The 20,386-nt window shown below is 34.2% G+C and overlaps 1 protein-coding gene across 7 annotated transcripts in view; it reads right to left on the bottom strand.

Annotated features, from left to right (window-relative positions):
- Window positions 1-20,386, bottom strand: part of Bruce (BIR repeat containing ubiquitin-conjugating enzyme) — a 64,454-nt gene that overhangs the window by 31,457 nt on the left and 12,611 nt on the right. For 5 of the 7 annotated variants that reach the window (XR_011177166.1, XM_046629659.2, XM_046629661.2 and 2 more), the window contains exons 12-26: window positions 20,070-20,324; window positions 19,630-19,903; window positions 18,831-19,055; window positions 11,221-11,520; window positions 7,727-8,023; window positions 6,811-7,025; window positions 6,463-6,619; window positions 6,194-6,385; window positions 4,366-4,580; window positions 3,820-4,073; window positions 3,504-3,691; window positions 2,807-3,003; window positions 2,224-2,365; window positions 1,366-1,525; window positions 469-850 (exon numbers count right to left, since the gene is read on the bottom strand). Coding sequence is in view for 6 of the 7 variants with exons in the window: in XM_046629659.2 (XP_046485615.1) it covers window positions 469-850; window positions 1,366-1,525; window positions 2,224-2,365; window positions 2,807-3,003; window positions 3,504-3,691; window positions 3,820-4,073; window positions 4,366-4,580; window positions 6,194-6,385; window positions 6,463-6,619; window positions 6,811-7,025; window positions 7,727-8,023; window positions 11,221-11,520; window positions 18,831-19,055; window positions 19,630-19,903; window positions 20,070-20,324 (3,453 nt within the window). In the remaining variant the exon portion in view is untranslated. The remainder of the gene's footprint in view (window positions 1-468; window positions 851-1,365; window positions 1,526-2,223; window positions 2,366-2,806; window positions 3,004-3,503; window positions 3,692-3,819; window positions 4,074-4,365; window positions 4,581-6,193; window positions 6,386-6,462; window positions 6,620-6,810; window positions 7,026-7,726; window positions 8,024-11,220; window positions 11,521-18,830; window positions 19,056-19,629; window positions 19,904-20,069; window positions 20,325-20,386) is intronic. The other 2 variants (XM_046629664.2, XM_046629665.2) reach the window with 1 other exon arrangement.

Raw genomic sequence — 20,386 nt, 5'->3', positions numbered from 1 at the left:
GTAATCAAGAGTCAGGGTGGCCACTAAATTTGGATTAGAAATATCCCCGATTTTTACGTGACTCCCATAGATCTTTCCAAAAATGAGCTCTCTAGCTAGAGCAGGGATTTTTATTTTTCAGTAGAATCGGTAATTTTTAGATGACTGAAAACTCATCTTTGGGGAGGATCTTTTTTTCTGTCAAACCCTAACGTTTGAAGGGGTGAGAGCGACAAACAACTTTATTTTCTGAACCATCCTAATGAACGGCTAGTTTAAATTGTTAGTAATAGCTGAAAAATTATTGAGAGTTCGCATTGTTCATTGAATTGAACGCCATGTTTCCCAAAATTAAAAAAAAACTTCAATTATTTGCAAAAATTCCACGACATCTTTGTGCCGAACTACATTTCCTGGTTTCTCAAGTTTTCCGGTTTCAAGTTGCCACCCTGAAACTAGTCGAGGAATGCGTTGATTTTTTGCATTTACCCTGAGCCAGCAGAAATAGGAAATTTAGACACCGCGTTTCCTTTTTTAAGTAAATTTCTTCCGCGCTCCAAAATGTCATCTAGAAAATCTTCAAGTTCGCTGTCATCTGATTCGAATAAGGAGGGAAGCGTAAAGCCATTGGATTTAGATGTCGAGGCACTGGCCGAAGTGATGGCAACGCTGTCTTGCGTGTCTTCATCCCCATCGACATCGGCCTCGCCAATTTCATTACCGAATGTAGTTGCGGAACAACTCGCTTGGGCCGCACCTGCCGTGTCTTCCTCTACAGCGGTGTTTTCTTCAGCTGCTAACGAAGAGTCGAAACTTTCTTCTGACGGGCTTCCTTCGTGCCCTGATGCTGTTTTAGGAAATAGTCTCCCACCTAATAAAACGGGACAAAATAAATGTAGAAAAGTGTTGAAGTAATATAACGTGAATTTAGTTGAAATTAAACTTGTGCGATCAATGTTTAAATATCTGAACGTTACGTATTGGTCTGAATATTATTCAATATTTTTTTTTTTTATAAACCATATAAAAGTCGAATTTTATGAGAAATTTACGTATTATCACAAGCTTATTTGTTACTAATAATGCATTTTTTGCATGTGTTGCATCGATAAAACTTGAGTGTTATTGTGTAAATATCACATTTCTAATTCGTTTCTACTTAAAACCGATGCTATGCGAAAGAATTAAAGTTTTCGATATTCATTTTGGATCGCTGATTTGATCCACTGAATGACCTGTGTACTGATTCCAATCAATTTACTTTGTATTCAATAAAATATCAAACTCTGCTTACAACTCGAAAGTTGATATTTTTTCAGAGTCATCCAATTTTACTCTGCCATATATTTGATTGAATAGAGGATGATTACTTTCTAGAATAAATACCTTCCAACAAATCTTGCAAGAGGCACGCAACCGCATGTGACGCCCACGCAGCATCTGAAGCGCCGGTTCCCAGCCGAACCAATTTGAACAATTGTTCCTCGGTCATAAGTTCACCCAAACTGATAGCCGGGCGCGTAGAGACGATTAATCTAGCAACGACCTGAATTCATTCGAATGTTCTAGCAGCCGTTCGAATTGTTAAATTACATGTGTTTGAGTCGGATCAATGATAAGTTCCACCGATTCATAATTAATTCACGTGTTCGAAAATACATACGAGCATAAGTTAGTGATCATGTAACAGTATCATACGGTTTGTAGAGCCACAGATATTAATAAAGTGAAGATGTTTCGACGAGAAAAAAAAATTATGTTACTCTTTAAAAAATTGATTGTGGCTCACTTCTAAAAAGAAAAACCAATATTTTTATGTAAAAAAAAAATATATAACTGCGAGCTTACAGGCAGAAACATTAAATACGAAACAAAAGTTGGGGAACATTGAAAGAAACATGTTTTTTTTTACGAGTTCTGAGGATCCAGTTCGAAATGGATTACATAGTTGAAAAGATCAGTCTGTTCTACATCGAAAGCATCTTGTATTATATTTTATTGTACAATAAGTATACAATAATAATTCGAATATGATAATCAATAGGTTCAAAGTCTCAAAAATGATTTATTTATTTTATATAAACCGTAAAAACTAGAGGTCTGAAATTTGCAAAAGGCATAAAAATAGGAAGAAACATCGAAATTTTGAGCCTAAATTGTGAATTGGATGGTGAACCTGCTCGTATTTATTCCAAGTTTTTCAAACTGAATCTGTTCATACTCATAATTGAACCGAATACTCACCTTGCAGGCCAAGAGAAACATATCAACATTGGCAGCATTATTCAGTATAAGAGCCACAAGGCTTCGGGCAACTGGCAAACAATGCGTGTGTGACAAATTCCCTGTAGGTTCAGCTTCTACTTCTACCAATCCCTCAGATTTACTGCGATTATCAAAAATATGAAGCATTAATGTTGTAACACTAGGCATATCAGATTCTCAGTAAAGTTTAACAATCGCGTAAATCCGCCCCGTCTAATTTATGAACCGTGCTTTCCGAGTTTTCGGATAAATGTAATTTCGAATCGCAAATATTGAAAAAACTTATCCTAAAATTAAACTTGTGACTACCCAGAATGATATCGTTCGATTAAAAAGTCTGTTAAAAAACTTTTGGTTTACCAATCTGGAAAGCAACTTCGGGATAATTGTATTATATTTTTTGTACTCTCGACAGAAAAAGGAATGGTGAAGAATTTTCCGTAGATTTAAATGATACGTTACTTTCATATATGAGTAAGAAATTTAATCTTAAAATTCAATAAAACGACTGGTTCTTAGTTTTTAGGTAGAAACAAATGCCAAAAACTTGGGCTCAACTTACCTAGAGCAAGGTTGGGGCTGCAAACGTGGACTACGAGACAAATGTTGAGATTCGTTTCGTCTGATGCTTAGTAAATCCTTGCAATGTTTTGCAGAATGCTGTTTCAAGGTTTTTTTAAAAAAGTGTTCCTGCTGTTTGAACGCCGCTTCAAGTTTGCTAGACAAAGATGCAGCCTGCGACGACAGAGCAGACAAAGCCTGAAAATAATTAATCTTTGTGTTTAACAATCAGTCTCAGCAAAAAAATTCAACAGTCAGAAAATGCATAATCTTTATTTATACTAAGAAATGTTTCACATCGTGTAGAATTTTTATTTCTTCTCTGTGACAATTTTCACCAAGGTGAATTATGGCGATGAGTTCAAAAGCGATTCATTTTATCACTGAATTTCAGGAACTGCAGAAAAAGTAGGTGAATTTTGTGGGGTCTAAAAAGTTCGTGAACCAGAACCGACGAAGATTGAAATCAGACGAATTAAATTAGGTATTAACATTTATGATACTGATGACAAATAAGACTATTGAAAAAATGGTATTAGGTTTTTTGATTCTGATCTAGGAAAGCTATTCTACACATTATCAGTTGTTAAATCAGAGTAATAAAGATGTGAAAAACAAGATTACGCTGTCACGGTACACAAACGTAAATGAATAAGAATTGGAATACTTCTATTTCAATAAATTAAATCATTACTAACTTGTACTTGCGTTGAAGCGTTTAAAGCTTTCTTGGCCTGTTCGAGATTTTGGAGCTGTTGTTTATGATGCATTAAACGTTTTTGTAGTTTTCTGCGATAGCTTCGCGAGGCCGACGAACGACTGGCATTAACAAATTTCCGTTGCATTGCCGACTCTCCCTGAATGAATTCCCATCTCGTAGACAGAGCTACAAAAGATGAAATATTTTGAAATCCTCTTAATCATTCATTGTTTTTATTTATCTTAAGTAACATTATCTCAGTGACACAAAAAACAACAGAAACAGTCGAGGTTCGAAATTTTTCTGCGCAATACCTTGATCTTTGTATTTTTCATTATTTTCTTCCTGCGCAACTGGTTGGGTCACAGTTGTATCTAGACAAACTGAAAGAAAAAGTAGAACCCAACCGATCAGGGTTGTATCCAAACGACTCGTGTTCAATCCTTGAGCATAAGACAAGGGAGCTAACAGCCTTCCCAACGTCCGAACCATCGCGTCTATTACCGATGATTTGTTGGCTCCTGCTATCAGTGACTTGCGTCCAAGGAATGTCAACAGTATGAACACCCTGGAAATTGGTAATTTGATCATGAAAATAAAAATCTTACAATTAGTCGAGAACCATTACAGTTCTATGCTTAATCCGGGTTAACAGGGTGACCAATTTTAAGATGTTTCGAGCATGGCGACAATGCATCAAAAAGTTTTTTTCATCTGTTATTATTGCTGCAATAAAATATGGAAGACAATAAGCATTGACACGATATTTGGCGTCATTTTCACAACTAACATTGCTTGTGTCAATAACAATAAACTATCTAACATCTAAAATCTGACTAACTGCATCGTATCACACTGACCTGTCTTGTGGAAATATGTGAGTGCAAGACGCTGAGTACAAATTGATCAATGTGTTCGCCAGGAAGTCGCCCCACCAAGGTTGGTGTCCCGCAACACGAGCCAACAATGCCACGGCATAAAGTTGCAACCTAGGCGCGGCAGTTACAACACAAATGGAATGGAAGAACTTGTCGCAGATTGATGGTGTAAATACGTCGCAAAGTGTTATAGGAATCTGTAACAAATGAAGGAATCTTATGCCATCGTGTTATTAACACGACTTCGAGTCACATGAAGAGGACGTTAATATCATTTTGTGCAAGGAATCGCATTTCAATGTTGAATGAAACAAATTATCGCATACATTATGTTTTTAATATTATTTTTCAACATTATTTATGGTATTTGGGGTATCCTTTTTTTTTAAGACAGAAGTTTCGATTTGCTTCATTGTTTTATGTTTCATTCTACCTATACATCGAAATTTTTAAGCCGATTTTTCTTTTCAGTTGCCAATTTTTCCTGTTTCAACTTTTTGAATGATTACAAACTTCCTTAGAATCATCAATGTTTTGGAATCTAAACCAAAAATTTTATGGCGAATTTGTGAAAATTTCATTTTGATGTTACGTCCGATGAACCATCACACATCTTCCCCATCTTCTTTAACCACCTATTGCCTCTATTCGCTAACTCTTTCACATTCCATGTAGTCTCGTTGTAGTTTTCATCCTATTTCCATGCAGCCTCACACCACTCGTTATCGCTCTTACTCCGCTAATTCTAATTCCCACTATTCTGAATTTGTGCACCTTTCCTACACCCATACTGTTTCTCCCAAGCCAATTCTTTTCCAACTACCATCAAATACATGCTAAGTTTAATCCATTTCCAACAAGTCAACTCCCATTCCATCGTTCAAACAAGAAACGATAAACTCCAATTCCAACACTCAATCAATCCGCTTTGTTGAACTAAACATTTGAATTCTTCACTATTCCAATGAAGGATTCGTACATTCAATTATAAGCCTTTCTTATATCAATTCTTACTCGTTCCTTTATTCCCCGACTCGAGAGCAGCAACGAGATTGGACGCAATGGTACCCGAAACGATATCTCGGTTGCGTATAAGGTAAGTGTATCAGTTATTGACACTGTTCCAGTTATTGACTTTTTTTGGTTGAATCTATTCGATCCTTAGTTCTAAAATTATAAAAAAAAAAAATTTGTAGTGTTTAACCCTCTACCAATTGGTTTTAGTCATCGAGAAATTCACAATTTGTGCCGTCAATTTATAATTACGGAAAATAAACAAGCCAATAATTGGATCTAAGCGTGTCAATAATTGGTACACTTACCTTAGAGACATATCAACAGCCGCTCGTCAATACCTTCCCTCTATCCCGTAACAGTTATGAGAACCAATTTTTTTATTCAAAATTCCAAAAAGTCAGCGATTTTGAAGAGAAATAATTTCCCCATATCTTTCTAAAGAATCTATGATTTACGATGAAAAAACCTGTACTGGCTCTTGCCAATATCTGTTTTTGTTTTCGAATTAAAATTCATTTTTAAAATTGAACCGTAATCGAAGAACAAATGGAGATAAATATTTAGAACAAATCATAGCTGTTTCTTACGATAGATAGAGCTAAGTGAAAAAAAAAGTTGGCAAATCGAAACTTGTACCTTGAAACCGTGTCTGGTTGCACAAAAAAAATTCCCCATATATAATTATTTAATAAAAAAAGGAAAAAGAAGAAGAAGAAGCTTTTCTTTGAATTTTCGAATATAGTTATTCTAAGACAATGCAAAAACGACATAATACGTCGTACTTTATACTCACGCTAGGCACAGGACCGATTTCATAAACGGTGTAGAGAAGAATGTCGAGTAAAGTTTCTCCAAGAACTTTAAGTTTATCGGTGGGTGCGCTACCCAAAGAAAGTACAGGCGTATCTTGAGATCCTCTCCAGGATTCGAGTCGTCGCCAAACGCCTCGCACGATATTTAGTTGGTGTTGAAAGGTCATACACTCCTAAAGAAAAAACATATCGTTTCAGTTTGTATCATTATGTTGAACTTTGATAAAACCTACAGACTTTCGTTGTTTACCTGATACGTGGACAAAATCTTTGTTGACGACTGTTCAATATTTTCATTCCAAGGTTTACTCTGATGCAAATAATTTTGCATGTGAACAACATTTGGCGTTTCTGTGCATAACAGAGGGTCTAAAAGACTCTTCAATCGTTCTGTTGCCAAGCTGAACCTGGGTAACGATTGACTTTGTGTTAGACTAAATAGTTGATAAGAATGACTAAGATTTTTAAATTAGTTTAAAAGTGAAACTTCGAACAATTTCTTACTTTCATTTTCACCAAATTCTTCTCTGTAAGTCACATAATAAATCATTTTCTCGGTTCGACTCAAGATATTTGAGTAATAAAGAAATGAAAATACCTGCACTGTACGTCTTCGGCAAGAGCGGACAAAATGCTACACTGAGCTTCTATGGACGTGTACATATTCGCATCTGTGCTACTGCTGTGTGCAACTTGGGAAGAGTTTAATTCAGAATAATCTTCACCCGGTAGTACGAGCATGTGTCCGTAAAACATGCCTAACGGTATTTTGCACCTTGTCGTAGACATACCGTAACGACCAATAGTCGTAATCTGATGAAGAAACATGAACACAATTAGTTTCGGTTCATCTTTCAAAAAGCAACAATGAACTATCACAAATACCTTCGGTGTTTGTTAGGGATGTGCAAATAGTAATCGAATCGACTGAAATAGTTGGCGCTATTTCATCAAATAAAACAATTCAAATGAAACAAATTATTCTTTTTATTTCCTTTTACCCACTTCAAGGTATTTATTGTTAGTTGAATGAATAATGCGACTATGGAAATTCTTTGAGACCCAAAATCAAATCCATTTTCTTAAAATTATTAAGTACGTTTTTAGTTAAAAAATCAATTGAATGAATTCGAACGGTTGCCAAATTTCAAAAATACGATAAGCTGTAAGAAAAAAAAAAAAAAAAAAAACCTTTAAGAAAAATAAATGTAAATAATCTTATAATTTTAATTCTAAGCAAGTTACATATTCACAGGATATTTTATAACGTGTACATAAAACACGCATTGTAGATTTGCAGTTTCGACAAATCAATTTGAAAAATTTGAATTGTTCAATAACTCAAATTACCGATTTTTCCGTACTAAAGAAAAATTTGCTATTATTGCTCAGTTTCTTACGTTTTCAAGGCCCGAAGTACACGTTACTTCGAATTATTCATACACCGTTAGACTCTTTAGGGAAAATTCGTGACATTAATCATAATTTCCTCGATAAAACTGTCAGAACAATACCTTAAGATAGCGGCAAACCGGAGGCGGTTGCAGATCGCTAACGACCAACGGCTTGGTGCCGATATCTCCAGCGACAAATAAGCGAGTTCCGTCGCTTTCTTCGCTCTTTGTCCAAATGTCAATAGACAATGAGACCAAATCGCTGCACGAAGGAATCATTAGATCGGTCAGCAGTACGGGTGAACCGAAGTCTAAAACAACGAAACGCCTTGCTCCGGAATGCATTCGTTCAACTACCAAGACGTGTTGTGGAGGCCAGCAGAGCAGTCTTCCCCATGGAAATACATAGTCCTCTCGCTAAAATTGTATGATAATAATATACTTTCTCACAAAGTGATCAACTACTTGCTATCAGTGGTGAAGAATAAGCTGAACTCTCTTACACAGACGCACATCAATCTCAAGCCATCAGGATCACCATTAATTGGTTAGAAGACGAAGAAAAAAATAAAGTTAAAAAATCTACACATAAATGAAATAGGGATGAGCGATGTGTAGACTCTATGGAAATTTACAGGTATTGTATATCATCGCGGAGTTGCAAAAAATTTATCACATCTCTTTAGAAGGTAGGTATAGAATACGAATAAACGGCTGAAAAAGTGGGCGAGTTTTGGGAATTTATGTTTCAATAATCGATAATTGAATTCCATTGGGGTTTCGTTTCTGCGAAAGTATGTCAATCCAGCTACGATAACGTATTCTTTCATTGGCTTCGATAATTAGAAAGCATTTTTATCCACAATAACACTAACCATTTTGATCGGTGATATGTTTTGTGGTGTCCAGAGTATCTCGAGGATGGCTCAACTGATATACTTAAAATTTGGAGAGCGTATTCTTGAATTTACTTTTTCCTCTTTACCACTATCTCATTTTATTGATATCATGATATTTTCAAGTTAATGCAACAAAAAATTGTAAATTCTAGACAAAAATTCGAATTTCAACTTCAAACACCTGTCATGTTATTGAAAAAAAAAAAAAAAAACTGAAGTTAGAATATCGGATAGGGGCAGAAGCTAAATTATCGAAAAATACTGTCTTCAAATTTGAAGTCATTCGGTTGAATCATTTTTGATTGATGTTATTATCAATAACATTGTTTCCTGTTAATTGATTCGAATAAAAAAAACACATGCAAACGAAGCTGGATATACATACTTTGAAACAAAACAGACCCAGATCGAATTGTACAATTGATTATTGAATAATAAATCCTCAAATTTCATCAACTTTTTCAGCTGATTACTCTTACATACCAATGTAAACGTGTAAATTTTCAACAATGGTAACACATTTATAAATACCTCGAGAAAATAGTATTTTTATAGTGCTAACTGAACAAATGAATGCACAAAGAATAAATGAAAAGTAATTAAAACTGGAGCAACACACATATTATGTTCAAACGTAATTGTAAAACAAATGTATACGAAGGATTATTATGAGAATGAGAAAAACATGGGGATGCCATTACAATCGGTGAGCCGATTATTGGCAATTTGATTACTATACTGTTGTAACGTTTACATATGAGCTAGGCGATGACAAGGTAACAAAGGCGAGAGATATCAGGGTTGTCCATATATTATTGCATGTCACTGTGATTGCACTTTTTTAACCCCGCACTTTCCACAAGACAGAAAAATATTGCCAGACACGATTGATTAGCTGCAAATCCTTGGTAAGTGTGAGAACAAAAAAATCTTCATTTGAAGTATTATTTCGTAGTTACTGACAATGCATTCGAAGACTATTTTAATCTGGAAGAATATTCCAGGAACTTGACGATGAATTTGAAAATTTCAGTAAATCAACGAGTATTTCTTTGCAAAAAGGAAAATTTTTATCTCAATTATGCATTTAATTTTACAGCCACAGCTACAGCAGCAGGATTTAAATACAGCTTTAATTGTTTCACAGGCATCAAATTGTCACATAAGTCAATGCCATATTTTCAATCGTCAATTGCTTAATACTGCAGTTAATCGTTAAACGTGATGGGAACTAGTTGTGTTAGCCTTCGTCGCTCAAATCATTGTTACATAATATATGCACAAACCCTATGTTAAAGTGACTTCAAAGTACATTCAAGTGCACGTTATTTCAGCTTTTCTCCCTGCATAAGAGCAAGAATACAATACAATATGTGGATAAGTAATATTTACGAAAAATTAAACAAAATGTGATCTCCCACAGATATATGTATTGATAACACGATGCATAAAATTTTTGGAAACTCAGCGTTGATAATAAACAACGATCCAAAATTACTCGTATCATCTTTGAAATACATATCGTATTTTTCATGGCATTGATGGAAAAAGGGCGCAACTTGACTTGAAATTTTTGCATAATTAATACTTCGTATAAGTAAATAAAAATATTAACTTGAGTCAATTGTATGAAGTTAAAGATGCGACGATTTTATGTAGCAAACTAGGAATTATCGACTTGCGCAATTGAAACAAGCTCTCTGGTAAAAGACTTTTACATCTGTACAAATAAAATTGCGTAGGAACCCAAAAGACATCCAAGGCCACAGTAAGTACAGTTTATTGGAATAGACCCGAAGGTAGATCAACAAGACTTTATATCTCGATCGACATTGCGTTCTAGTTTTTAGAAACCCATATTCTGATTCATTGATTATTTAATGAGTAGAGGACTGAAAAAGTGGATGAATTTTGGGAATTTATACCTCAACAACTTGTTGTTCAATTCTTTGCAATTTATTTTAAATCCCGGAAATCTTTTGGAATCCTTTGCAATTCTTTAAACCCCTGAAATCTAATGCAATCCAGTGCAATTCTTGAAATTCCGAAAATCTTTTCAAATCCTTGGAAAACTTTTGGAATTCCTTGAAATCATTAAAATCCTTGTAATCTTTTGTAAACTTTTAAAATCTTTTTAAATATCTTGAAATCCCTAAAATCTTCTGCGATCTTTTGAAATCTTCAAACGTCCTGTAATCTTGTAATTTATACATCTTGCACATATACCAGATTTCAAAAGTGTGCAACCCCTCGAACGAAAAGAACCCCAATCGAATTGCAGAACTGTTTGTCGAGATATAATTTCAGCAGTTTCAATTTTATAAATCTTTCAGCAAGGTTTAAATAGCAAAAGTTAGTTATTTTGTGGTGAAAATAGAGATATTAGCACCTGTATTGTTTCAAACAATACGTATTGTTTAAAAATTGAGGAAAGAAGTAAATGGACGGAAAAAAAAAAAAATATATAAATAAATTCCCGTTTCTCAAGTTTCACTACATGCCAGGGATCTTTTCAACTTGGACCCTTTTTAACATTCATCTTCTCAATTTTATCTCTAATCAACTACAGAGAAAAATAGTCGTAAATGATGATACAATGTTGAGAGCACAGTGTTTGCTATTGAAATTTGAAAAATAAAATGATACATGAATATAAAGAATATGTATTAAGGAGAGAAATATATAGAATGAAAATCCTCGTCTACAAAAATCTACCTTCTTGTCATGGTTGTCCTCAATTTTGTTTGTAGCTGTACTAGCTTTTGGTACCGATGACTTTTCTTTCGTTTTGGAAGAAGCTATCATATGAGGGTTAGAAGCATCGTTTTGAGCGTTGTGCCAGATTTTAAATTCACCAGGCATATTGTTAGCCTCGTCACTGTCTGATTGGTCATCAGGTGTAAGCGACAATAGCGTAGCTGGCTTTTTTGACATTTCTGCTTTATACTGACTAAGTAGATTACTTAATTTTGTTGTCAACTTAGCTTGAAGATCTGGATCTACAGCACCCAAATTCTATAATGTACAAATAGTTCGATAATTTCCAAATGAATGATATTGCGTTCTTCTAATTTTCAACAACTTCCTACTACGTATGCATATTTAATTAACCAAATTAACCAAAATTTCCTATCAAATGATAGGATTTGTCGTTTTCCTTTTCTTTCTCAAAGGCAACAACTTACCATTTATTAATTCACCTTTCCATAATCTAAACTATGTCTAGATATTTTCTTATCAAAACAGTCATAGTTTTCATACGAAAATAACAACATTTCTCTCTACAGTTCTAAGATATTATATTGTACATTGTTCAACAGGTTCAGGGCTGCGCGACTGAATACTTTTGGTTCTCTGTGTTTCGAAGAACGTTTTCATTCGACGTAAGCTTTGGGAAATGATTAAAATTGACTACATTTTCAAAGTTATTGGCTGAGCCGTTCCAGCCAATAATAAAATTTACGCTGTAACCCTCAATCTGTTAAGATGCTACTTGTAACTGCTTATCGATTCGGTTCAAAATTAAATGGTATACATTCATTTCAATCGGCATTATATGCCTATGGACCATTAGAAACTAACTTTAGTCTTTGTCGGAGAGCTACAACGTGGGCTTTATATACGAGTTGATCAAATCAAATAGTCAAACGATTAGTTACAAGGGCTGTCCATAAATTAGGCTTGGGATTTTGAGGGCTAGTTAATCGGTAAATGCTTCGCTATCGTAAGAGGGAGCGAAATACAAACCATGAGATATCAAAGTAGATATATGCAAGATATACGCAGATAGAAAAGTGGTAGGGTAAGAAGTTCGTACAGAGAGAGTAGTACAAATGAAAATTCACCAAGATTTGGCCCATCTGAGAAATCAAATTCAATTTACAGTTAAACGAGACCCAGAGTTATGAACTTGGGTGAAAACAGAGTTTGTTAGCTCATGGTGACATTAGCACTAATTTCACCTGATTCAGTTTGAACTCATTGGAGATTTTGGAATAATTTTTGATAATAAGCTTTCTTTTGACGATAGCATCTGACGACAAAAGTATCGAGAAAACCGAGTTTCATTGAAAGATTTTCTGCCAATTTCGCTAAATCTAAAATTTTTATAACTCTTCATCAGATATTGAAAACCAGAACTTCAGATCTCAAATCTGATGGCGAGATTATGAAACTTATATCAATAAGAGTAAAAAAATTTGTAAATAAAGACTAATCTGCATACTTCTGAACAAAACAAACCCCAATCGAATTAAATAATCGGATACCAAGATACGATTTACCAAAATTGACCCACTTTTTCAGTTGTCTGCTAGAATAATTTCTATATATAAGACAGGCATTAAAAATGATAAAAGTAATCGATTATTTTTTTCCGATTAATCGAGTAAAATCGATAAATATTATTTTTCACACTCCATTGTTTCTTCTCACGATCAAATTTTTATTTTTGTCCGAAACTTGTTGTATATTTTTACCTTGAAATGCGAGATTAGATACTCTAGTTACAGACAGAAAAAAATTATAATCCAACGAAAGTTGCTAATGTATGTAATGCTAATGTAATCGAATAGTTTGTGGGAATTACTTATTTAGGGCTGTTCTACAAATTTGTTTGAATTTTATCGATATTCTATTACAAGTTAAGAAATATAAAGAATAAAGACCTTTTGAAATAGGAAGAGAAGGGGTAAAGCATATAAGATTCAGCCCTTGCGTAACTTATGGATGGTCCCAAACCAGTGTTGCTACGAATATATATTCGTTTTACGAAACCTGTTTGTTTAATTGTACGAAACCGCTTTGTTTAATTTTATTTACGATTTCATGTACCGTTCGATACAAAAGATATTCGCTATCTTGATTTTCACAGAAGCGCACTTTGAATGTGAACTTTGTAACTGTGCATATGAATATATGTGCGAAATGTATTAAAGCATGAAACTTTACCTCTCCAATGACAAGTACGATTCGTGGTTACAGACTGTTTTAAATTTAAGAACAGTTTGTTTTTGTCACTGGATCAAAGTCTCAACACAATTTTTCACTGTAGAAAAAAATTCTCCGAAATCTTAGAATTTTTAGCTCAAGTGTAAAAAATGCTTATGTAACATATAAAACCCTTTTTTCTCACAGTTTCTTAGAATAATTTCCAAAAATAATCCTGAGCAAGTTTTTATGTGAATAAAATCTTGTAGATAATGAGAATATCTTCAAAAATGGTATTGAATACCTTTTTTCAGGTCTTCAGCTATCAAAGAGCAAATATTAAGAAATCAAAACAGTTTGTACTTTTTGTACAAATAAACGGACTGAAGTGACTTTCCAAGATATTCGATAAAAAAAATGTTGATACTTGTATTAATATTTAATCAACTGTCAAAGTGTACTGAACGATTGTTTTGGAAAATTCCGGGGAAAAACTGTAACGAGTGTAATTTTTTATTTCAACATGTTACACAATCAATTGTGGAAGAGGCGCGCAATATGAGGCATCTTTTAGACTTGAGCTAAAAATTCTGTAGGTATCATTGGGACGAATTTTCGTTCGGCAAAAAATGAAAGAAAAAAAAAAAAAAAAATTACCTATACATACATATTGGGGTGTTTAACATTTTTTTTAAATTCGATTTTTTTACAGGCGATTGCTACTATTCTTAAAGGAAACCTCAAAAAGACTGAGAAATGTAGCACCCGTTTCTAAAGTGTGCGAAGACGTTTTAACAAAATAATATGAAAAATCGACATTAACACCCCTTTAAGACGTATTATCGCTTTTATACACTTCTCGCAAAAATTAAGGGAACAACGAAATTTTCGAAATTTTTTGGTGATTTTCAACAGGCTGTATTTCAGTGAAAAATGGTCGTGCAAGAAATAAAAAAACAAAGCTTTTGAAGCTTGAAGACTCTAGTTTTTGAATTTTTTGGTTAAAAATTTTTCGAAGCACTATTAGCCATGCAATCCTTGGATAAAGCACGAAGAAAAAATTTTCAAAATTTTTTACGTTTTTTCTTTCGCTCTACGGGCATGGAAAAATTTTTCCGAGCTAAACCAATGCATAGGTCGCATAGCCTGTTTATTCAGCTTCAAGATGCTTTTTTTTAAACCTCGATACGACCATTTGTCTTCGAGATATCGAATTTTGAATGCCAAAGCATCCTTTTTCACTCAACTGCTGATATCTCTGGAACTACTGGTCGCACAGCGAGCCGAAGGGCAGTTTCTTTTTCTGCAGAAAATTTCCTACAAAAATCTGTCAAGGTTGATGTCAAAAAAAATTTTTTTCCACCTGTAGCGTTAACGTGAAAAAAGAGCAAAAAAATGCCATTTTGCCTTTTTTTGGATAATTGACTGTATCTTCGTCAATATTGGGGGGAAAGCTTAGGTTAGAAGAAAATTTTACAGCCTAATGTACCCCAAAGGTCCCCCCAAATCGGTAGATCGATCGGTTCAGCGGTTTTCCTGGACCGATTGATTGAAATTTTGACAAAATTAAGAGAACAAGGTTCCTTAAGAAACAAAAACCTTGTTCCCTTGATTTTTTTAAAATTTCAATCAATCGGTCCAGGAAAACCGCTGAACCGATCAATCTACCGATTTAGGGGGACCTTTGGGGTACATTAGGCTGCAAAATTTTCTTCTAACCTAAGCTTTCCCCCCAATATTGACGAAGATACAGTCGATTATCCAAAAATTCTTCAAGAACCAAAAACCTTGTTCCCTTAATTTTTTCAAAATTTCAATCAATCGGTCCAGGAAAACCGCTGAACCGATCGATCTACCGATTTAGGGGGACCTTTGGGGTACATTAGGCTGTAAAATTTTCTTCTAACCTAAGCTTTCCCCCCAATATTGACGAAGATACAGTCAATTATCCAAAAAAAGGCAAAATAGCATTTTTTTGCTCTTTTTTCACCTTAACGCTACAGGTGGAAAAAAAATTTTTTTGACATTAACCTTGACAGATTTTTGTAGGAAATTTTCTGCAGAAAAAGAAACTGCCCTTCGGCTCGCTGTGCGACCAGTAGTTCCAGAGATGTCGGCAGTTGAGTGAAAAAGGATCCTTTGGCATTCAAAATTCGATATCTCGAAGACAAATGGTCGTATCGAGGTTTAAAAAAAAGCATCTTGAAGCTGAATAAACAGGCTATGCGACCTATGCATTGGTTTAGCTCGGAAAAATTTTTCCATGCCCGTAGAGCGAAAGAAAAAACGTAAAAAATTTTGAAAATTTTTTCTTCGTGCTTTATCCAAGGATTGCATGGCTAATAGTGCTTCGAAAAATTTTTAACCAAAAAATTCAAAAACTAGAGTCTTCAAGCTTCAAAAGCTTTGTTTTTTTATTTCTTGCACGACCATTTTTCACTGAAATACAGCCTGTTGAAAATCACCAAAAAATTGCGAAAATTTTGTTGTTCCCTTAATTTTTGCGTGAAGTATACTTTACAAAAAAAATGCAGTATGGCCCAAAAAGATTATCTAAAACGCATTTCAGAGAAATGCTGATATAGAAAGATCGCGAGAAATTATTACTTTCATTTTCATAATATTATCTCTTTTATATTTTATAAAGAAATGCATTATGGCATTTTTTGCAACTCTTCTATGTCAGCATTCCACTGTAATGCGCTTTCGATAATTTTTTTGGGACAGTAGTTTTTTGTACAATATAAAAGAAATAATAGGTATTAAAGGGGTGCTAATATCGATTTTTCACCTTTTTAGAAATATCGTTTCGCACACCCGGAAACTGGTGCTACACTGCACAATCTTTTTGAGGCTTCTTTTTAGACCAGAAGGAAGCAATTTAAGTACGCGCCCCTAAAAAAATTGTAAATTTAAAAACTCTGCAACATCCTAATATACAGGTATATTCTCTGATAAGGTAAAGACTGTGAAAAGTGGTAAAGTTTCACGTTTTGACAAGTTTGTATTGTGACTATACGAAATTATGCATACACATTAATAAGTAAACGACGGTGCGCTTTCGTGTGAATATTCAAATAGCAAATATATGCACATAGAAGCTTTGCTGTGTGCAAGTATTATTAGATGCGAAGCCGATGAATAGCGGAGTAAAGAGCGGTGAAAATACCCCAAGCAGAATTCAATATTAGATTTAAAATGTTTTTTCCCATCGTCCAATATGACTTTGATCAAATTGCGATAAACATATGTTTCACCCAATGAATAGCTGCACCTGAAAACAAGTTTGGGTACCGGAACTTGATTGCGAAGCCACTGTCATTTTACACAGCAGTTGTTTACACTGAAAATTAATTGTCGAAAATCTGTTCTTTGATTTTGATTCTTATTAACACGAAGGAATAACTTTTAGTTTTAAAAAATTTATCATAGAAAAAAAAATGCTCCCCAGATTACGCGAGAACTCGCTTTGGGACACGTTCACTCTCTTATACAATAAAGCTGATAGTATTATAATTATGTTTACTATAATAATTGTAAACATTCTGGAAGGGTTCTCAGTATCGTATATTAGTAACAAATTTAACTGAAGCCAAAAGTAGCTTAACGTTTCAGGACATGAGTTCTTTTCAAAGAGACACAACATCAATTATAAAGATCGTGCAGAGCATTTCAGACTCGCTAATCGTTTACCGCATAGTAGTTATTTTTTTTTCTACCCTGCCAATATTTTTGTAAGTATATTTGATTATTATTACATTTTCACAGTAACGTATTGATTGCACATTTTTATACATAAATATATATACAGATATATTGGAGTGGTTCATTTTAAACTTATATTTTTTTTTCCTGTCATACCCAAAAACACGGTGCCAAATTTAGAAAAAAAAAAATTCTTGTCAAAGCACAGAACATAAAAAAAAGTGTTTCAAGGTTTACCAATTATTGAAATATTTATTTCTTTATTTTTATATGTTCACGTTACGGACTTATATATCTCATTCGTATCGTAATCCAATTAATCATTATTCATGAATCTCAGTACTGAAAACGAAATAGGGACATTAACCTGCTGGCGGCCGGGATTTTTTTCGTGTGATACATGCCTACTTTGGTGGGATACTTCCATATAATCATCCCCCAATGTTCCCCCGATATGTTCGAATCATGGCAATACCGCTATAGTGATGTTGCCGGCCATCTAGAGGTTAAGGTGATGTTATACTCCTCTTTCGGTAACAAATTTGCCATCCAAATTTCTCCGAGACGATTAACCTCTCGGATAAAAGACAACAACAGCCAACTACGAAATTGTTAGGATCAATTTGCTGTTGATTGGTAAATGCTTAATTGAACCACGATACCAAAAAATAAACTAATATATATATATATATATATATATATATATATATATATATATATATATATAAGTCCGACAGGTGTACACATAAAAATAAAAAAAAATATTTCAATAATTTGAGCGACCTCTGAATATATTTTTTTTTATGTTCTGCGCTCCAACAAGGTTTTTTTCTGAATTTGGCACGGAGTTTTCAGGCGAGAGTTAAAAAAAAAAATATAAGTTTAAAATGAACCACCCAAATATATGTACTAGGATATTGTAACAAAACTTTGTTCTCAGACTTTTTTCATGAACTGAAATGTCAAACTAATTTTGGTTTGAATAAACATTACAACTGATCTACGACAGCAAGAATACTTCAAGAACGGTAAGAAAACGAGGTGACGAATACACTTCTCTGAGCTTTGAGCTCGTTATTTAGAACGAACTTGCTTTCTGCTTTTTTTTTTTTTTTGATTATTTGTACAGGAAAAAAACTCATACTTTGCAAGCAGAATAGTAATTTATGCAAAAACGATCACATAATCTAATACAGCAACACAAAATATCGTTAGTATTAACAAATACGCAATCGTTAAAACAAAAATAAAGCGACAAGAAACAGCATAGACAGGGTGTCTACTGCAATCGAGAATTTAGATTCTAGGACTATTCTACGAGTTTCTGGGACAATGGATTGAAAATTTTAAGGCATTGATTTCGTTTTGTTTAGAATTTTTCAGGATACAATAAGTTGGTTAAGTGTTGACTCAAAAAATTTATATGGCAGTTTATATACAACGGTCCATCGTCTGTTAAAACTTAACTTATTCAAGGCACCTCATTACAAATAAAATGTCGCAGTTTCCAAACAAAAATGTATTGTGTCAGCTTTTCCAGGACTTAAGCAGCAATTTTTATGTTTCAGTATAATTCCAGGATTTGAGGATATTTAAAGAGCAATGGACACCCTGTATAAATGCTCGAAATGTACAAAATATGAAAGTTTAGAAGTACATTCATTCAATAATAACAGAAAGGATAAACTTACGTATGAGTGGCTAATAATTTTTATGTCTGGTACAGGATTGCTGTTATGATTATTGCTGTTGTTGTTGTTGTTGTTGGTGTTATTGCTAGCGCTGTTCTTGTTGGTGTTTGCATTGGTACTTTCATACAACGCTGTACCAATGTTAACTGTGTTTATTCCAGGATCAATTTTTTCCATTTTAGTTCCATCCGATGCCGCGTGACAAGTAAAGTGAAGCGGTTCAACCTATTTGCAAAAGTGAAAAAAAATAATTGTTGTATATCCATTAGGCGTTGCCAAAATCAACAAAAAACTTTACTCGGGATCTATAAAATTGCGTTTCGAAATCAACGTTTGGAAATGATATATATCAGAATAAGTGACAGAGAATTATAATAAAATTATAAAAAAACGACAGGTGCAAAATTTTAAGTAAATCCGTTGAAAGGTTCTAAGCATCATGAATTTTCTTAAAATTGTGTCACATCTCCGTTGAATAATTGATTTTATTCTCAAATGTGAATCTAATTTATTTAATTGATTGTTCAGAATTCAGCACAAAACATTTTCTGGAAATAAACACGAGTTGGAAAATGCTAGAAAACGATTGTATGAGCTATGAGGAGCGTTTTCAAGTCGACTGGAATATTTGTTTTTTATTCAGTGCAACGTTTTTCGTGCAACAAATGCAGCAGGCACTCAGCTTAGTGATCCTGCCTAAAAATAAAATTTGCATAGAAATAGCGAAAGGAAGTTTTGCTCTGGTTTTGGCATATCGAAACAGTGTTTAAGAAAAATAAGATAGTAAAAAAAATCATACCTCGAGAAGGCCTTTCATATTATTATTCGCACAAAGAGCTCGAAGCTTGCTAGGTACTTTCAATTCGTTAGTCGGATGCGCAGGAAGAGCGAGAAGATCCCTTAAATCGATCGTGTCCTGTGAGTGCAGTGAATTATTGGCTGTGATGGAGACTCCGGCTTGTTCTCCGGTCACTATACTCGCATAAGTTATAGGCATCGAACTAAATTTAGCCGGCATAGGAGGTTCAACATCGAACAATTCCATTTCAAAGGGTGTATTGTACAAACCAAATCTAGAAATCGTATCATAAACATAGTTCAGTTATGATTGAGGCCGAAATGTTTCGATCCGCAGTTTATTCAACGATCATATTAAACGGACAACTTTTATTCTTCAGTTTAATATTGACTTGAATGAGCACTCGCACACTTTAAGCCTGTAAAAGCGAATCGACGTACCTTGTCGCCAGCAGTAAATGATAGGGATTCACTCTGTTCGACATTTCTGTTGCTATTTGCTGTACCAGCGTTATGCATTGCTGGGCAATGCTGTGATTTCTATCGAGTGGTAATAACCTGATGATAAGTATCGCTAGCCATCGTAAAGAACCTGCCCATTGAACTCCCGCTACTGACGGAAGCAGCGTCACTAAAACCGACAGGACCGCTTCGTCAAAAGCATGCGGCAAAGGTTCATCCAAATTATGAAGGCCCCTGAAAATCGTATTTTTCACGACAATTGAATTACCGAGTCGAATGTTTGTGCTGACTTGGAT

Source organism: Neodiprion pinetum, chromosome 5 (genome assembly GCF_021155775.2).
Source record: "Neodiprion pinetum isolate iyNeoPine1 chromosome 5, iyNeoPine1.2, whole genome shotgun sequence".
NCBI lineage: Eukaryota > Metazoa > Arthropoda > Insecta > Hymenoptera > Diprionidae > Neodiprion > Neodiprion pinetum.
The sequence above is the reverse complement of the archived record's forward strand: the minus strand, read 5'-3'. Positions and strand labels throughout refer to the sequence as shown.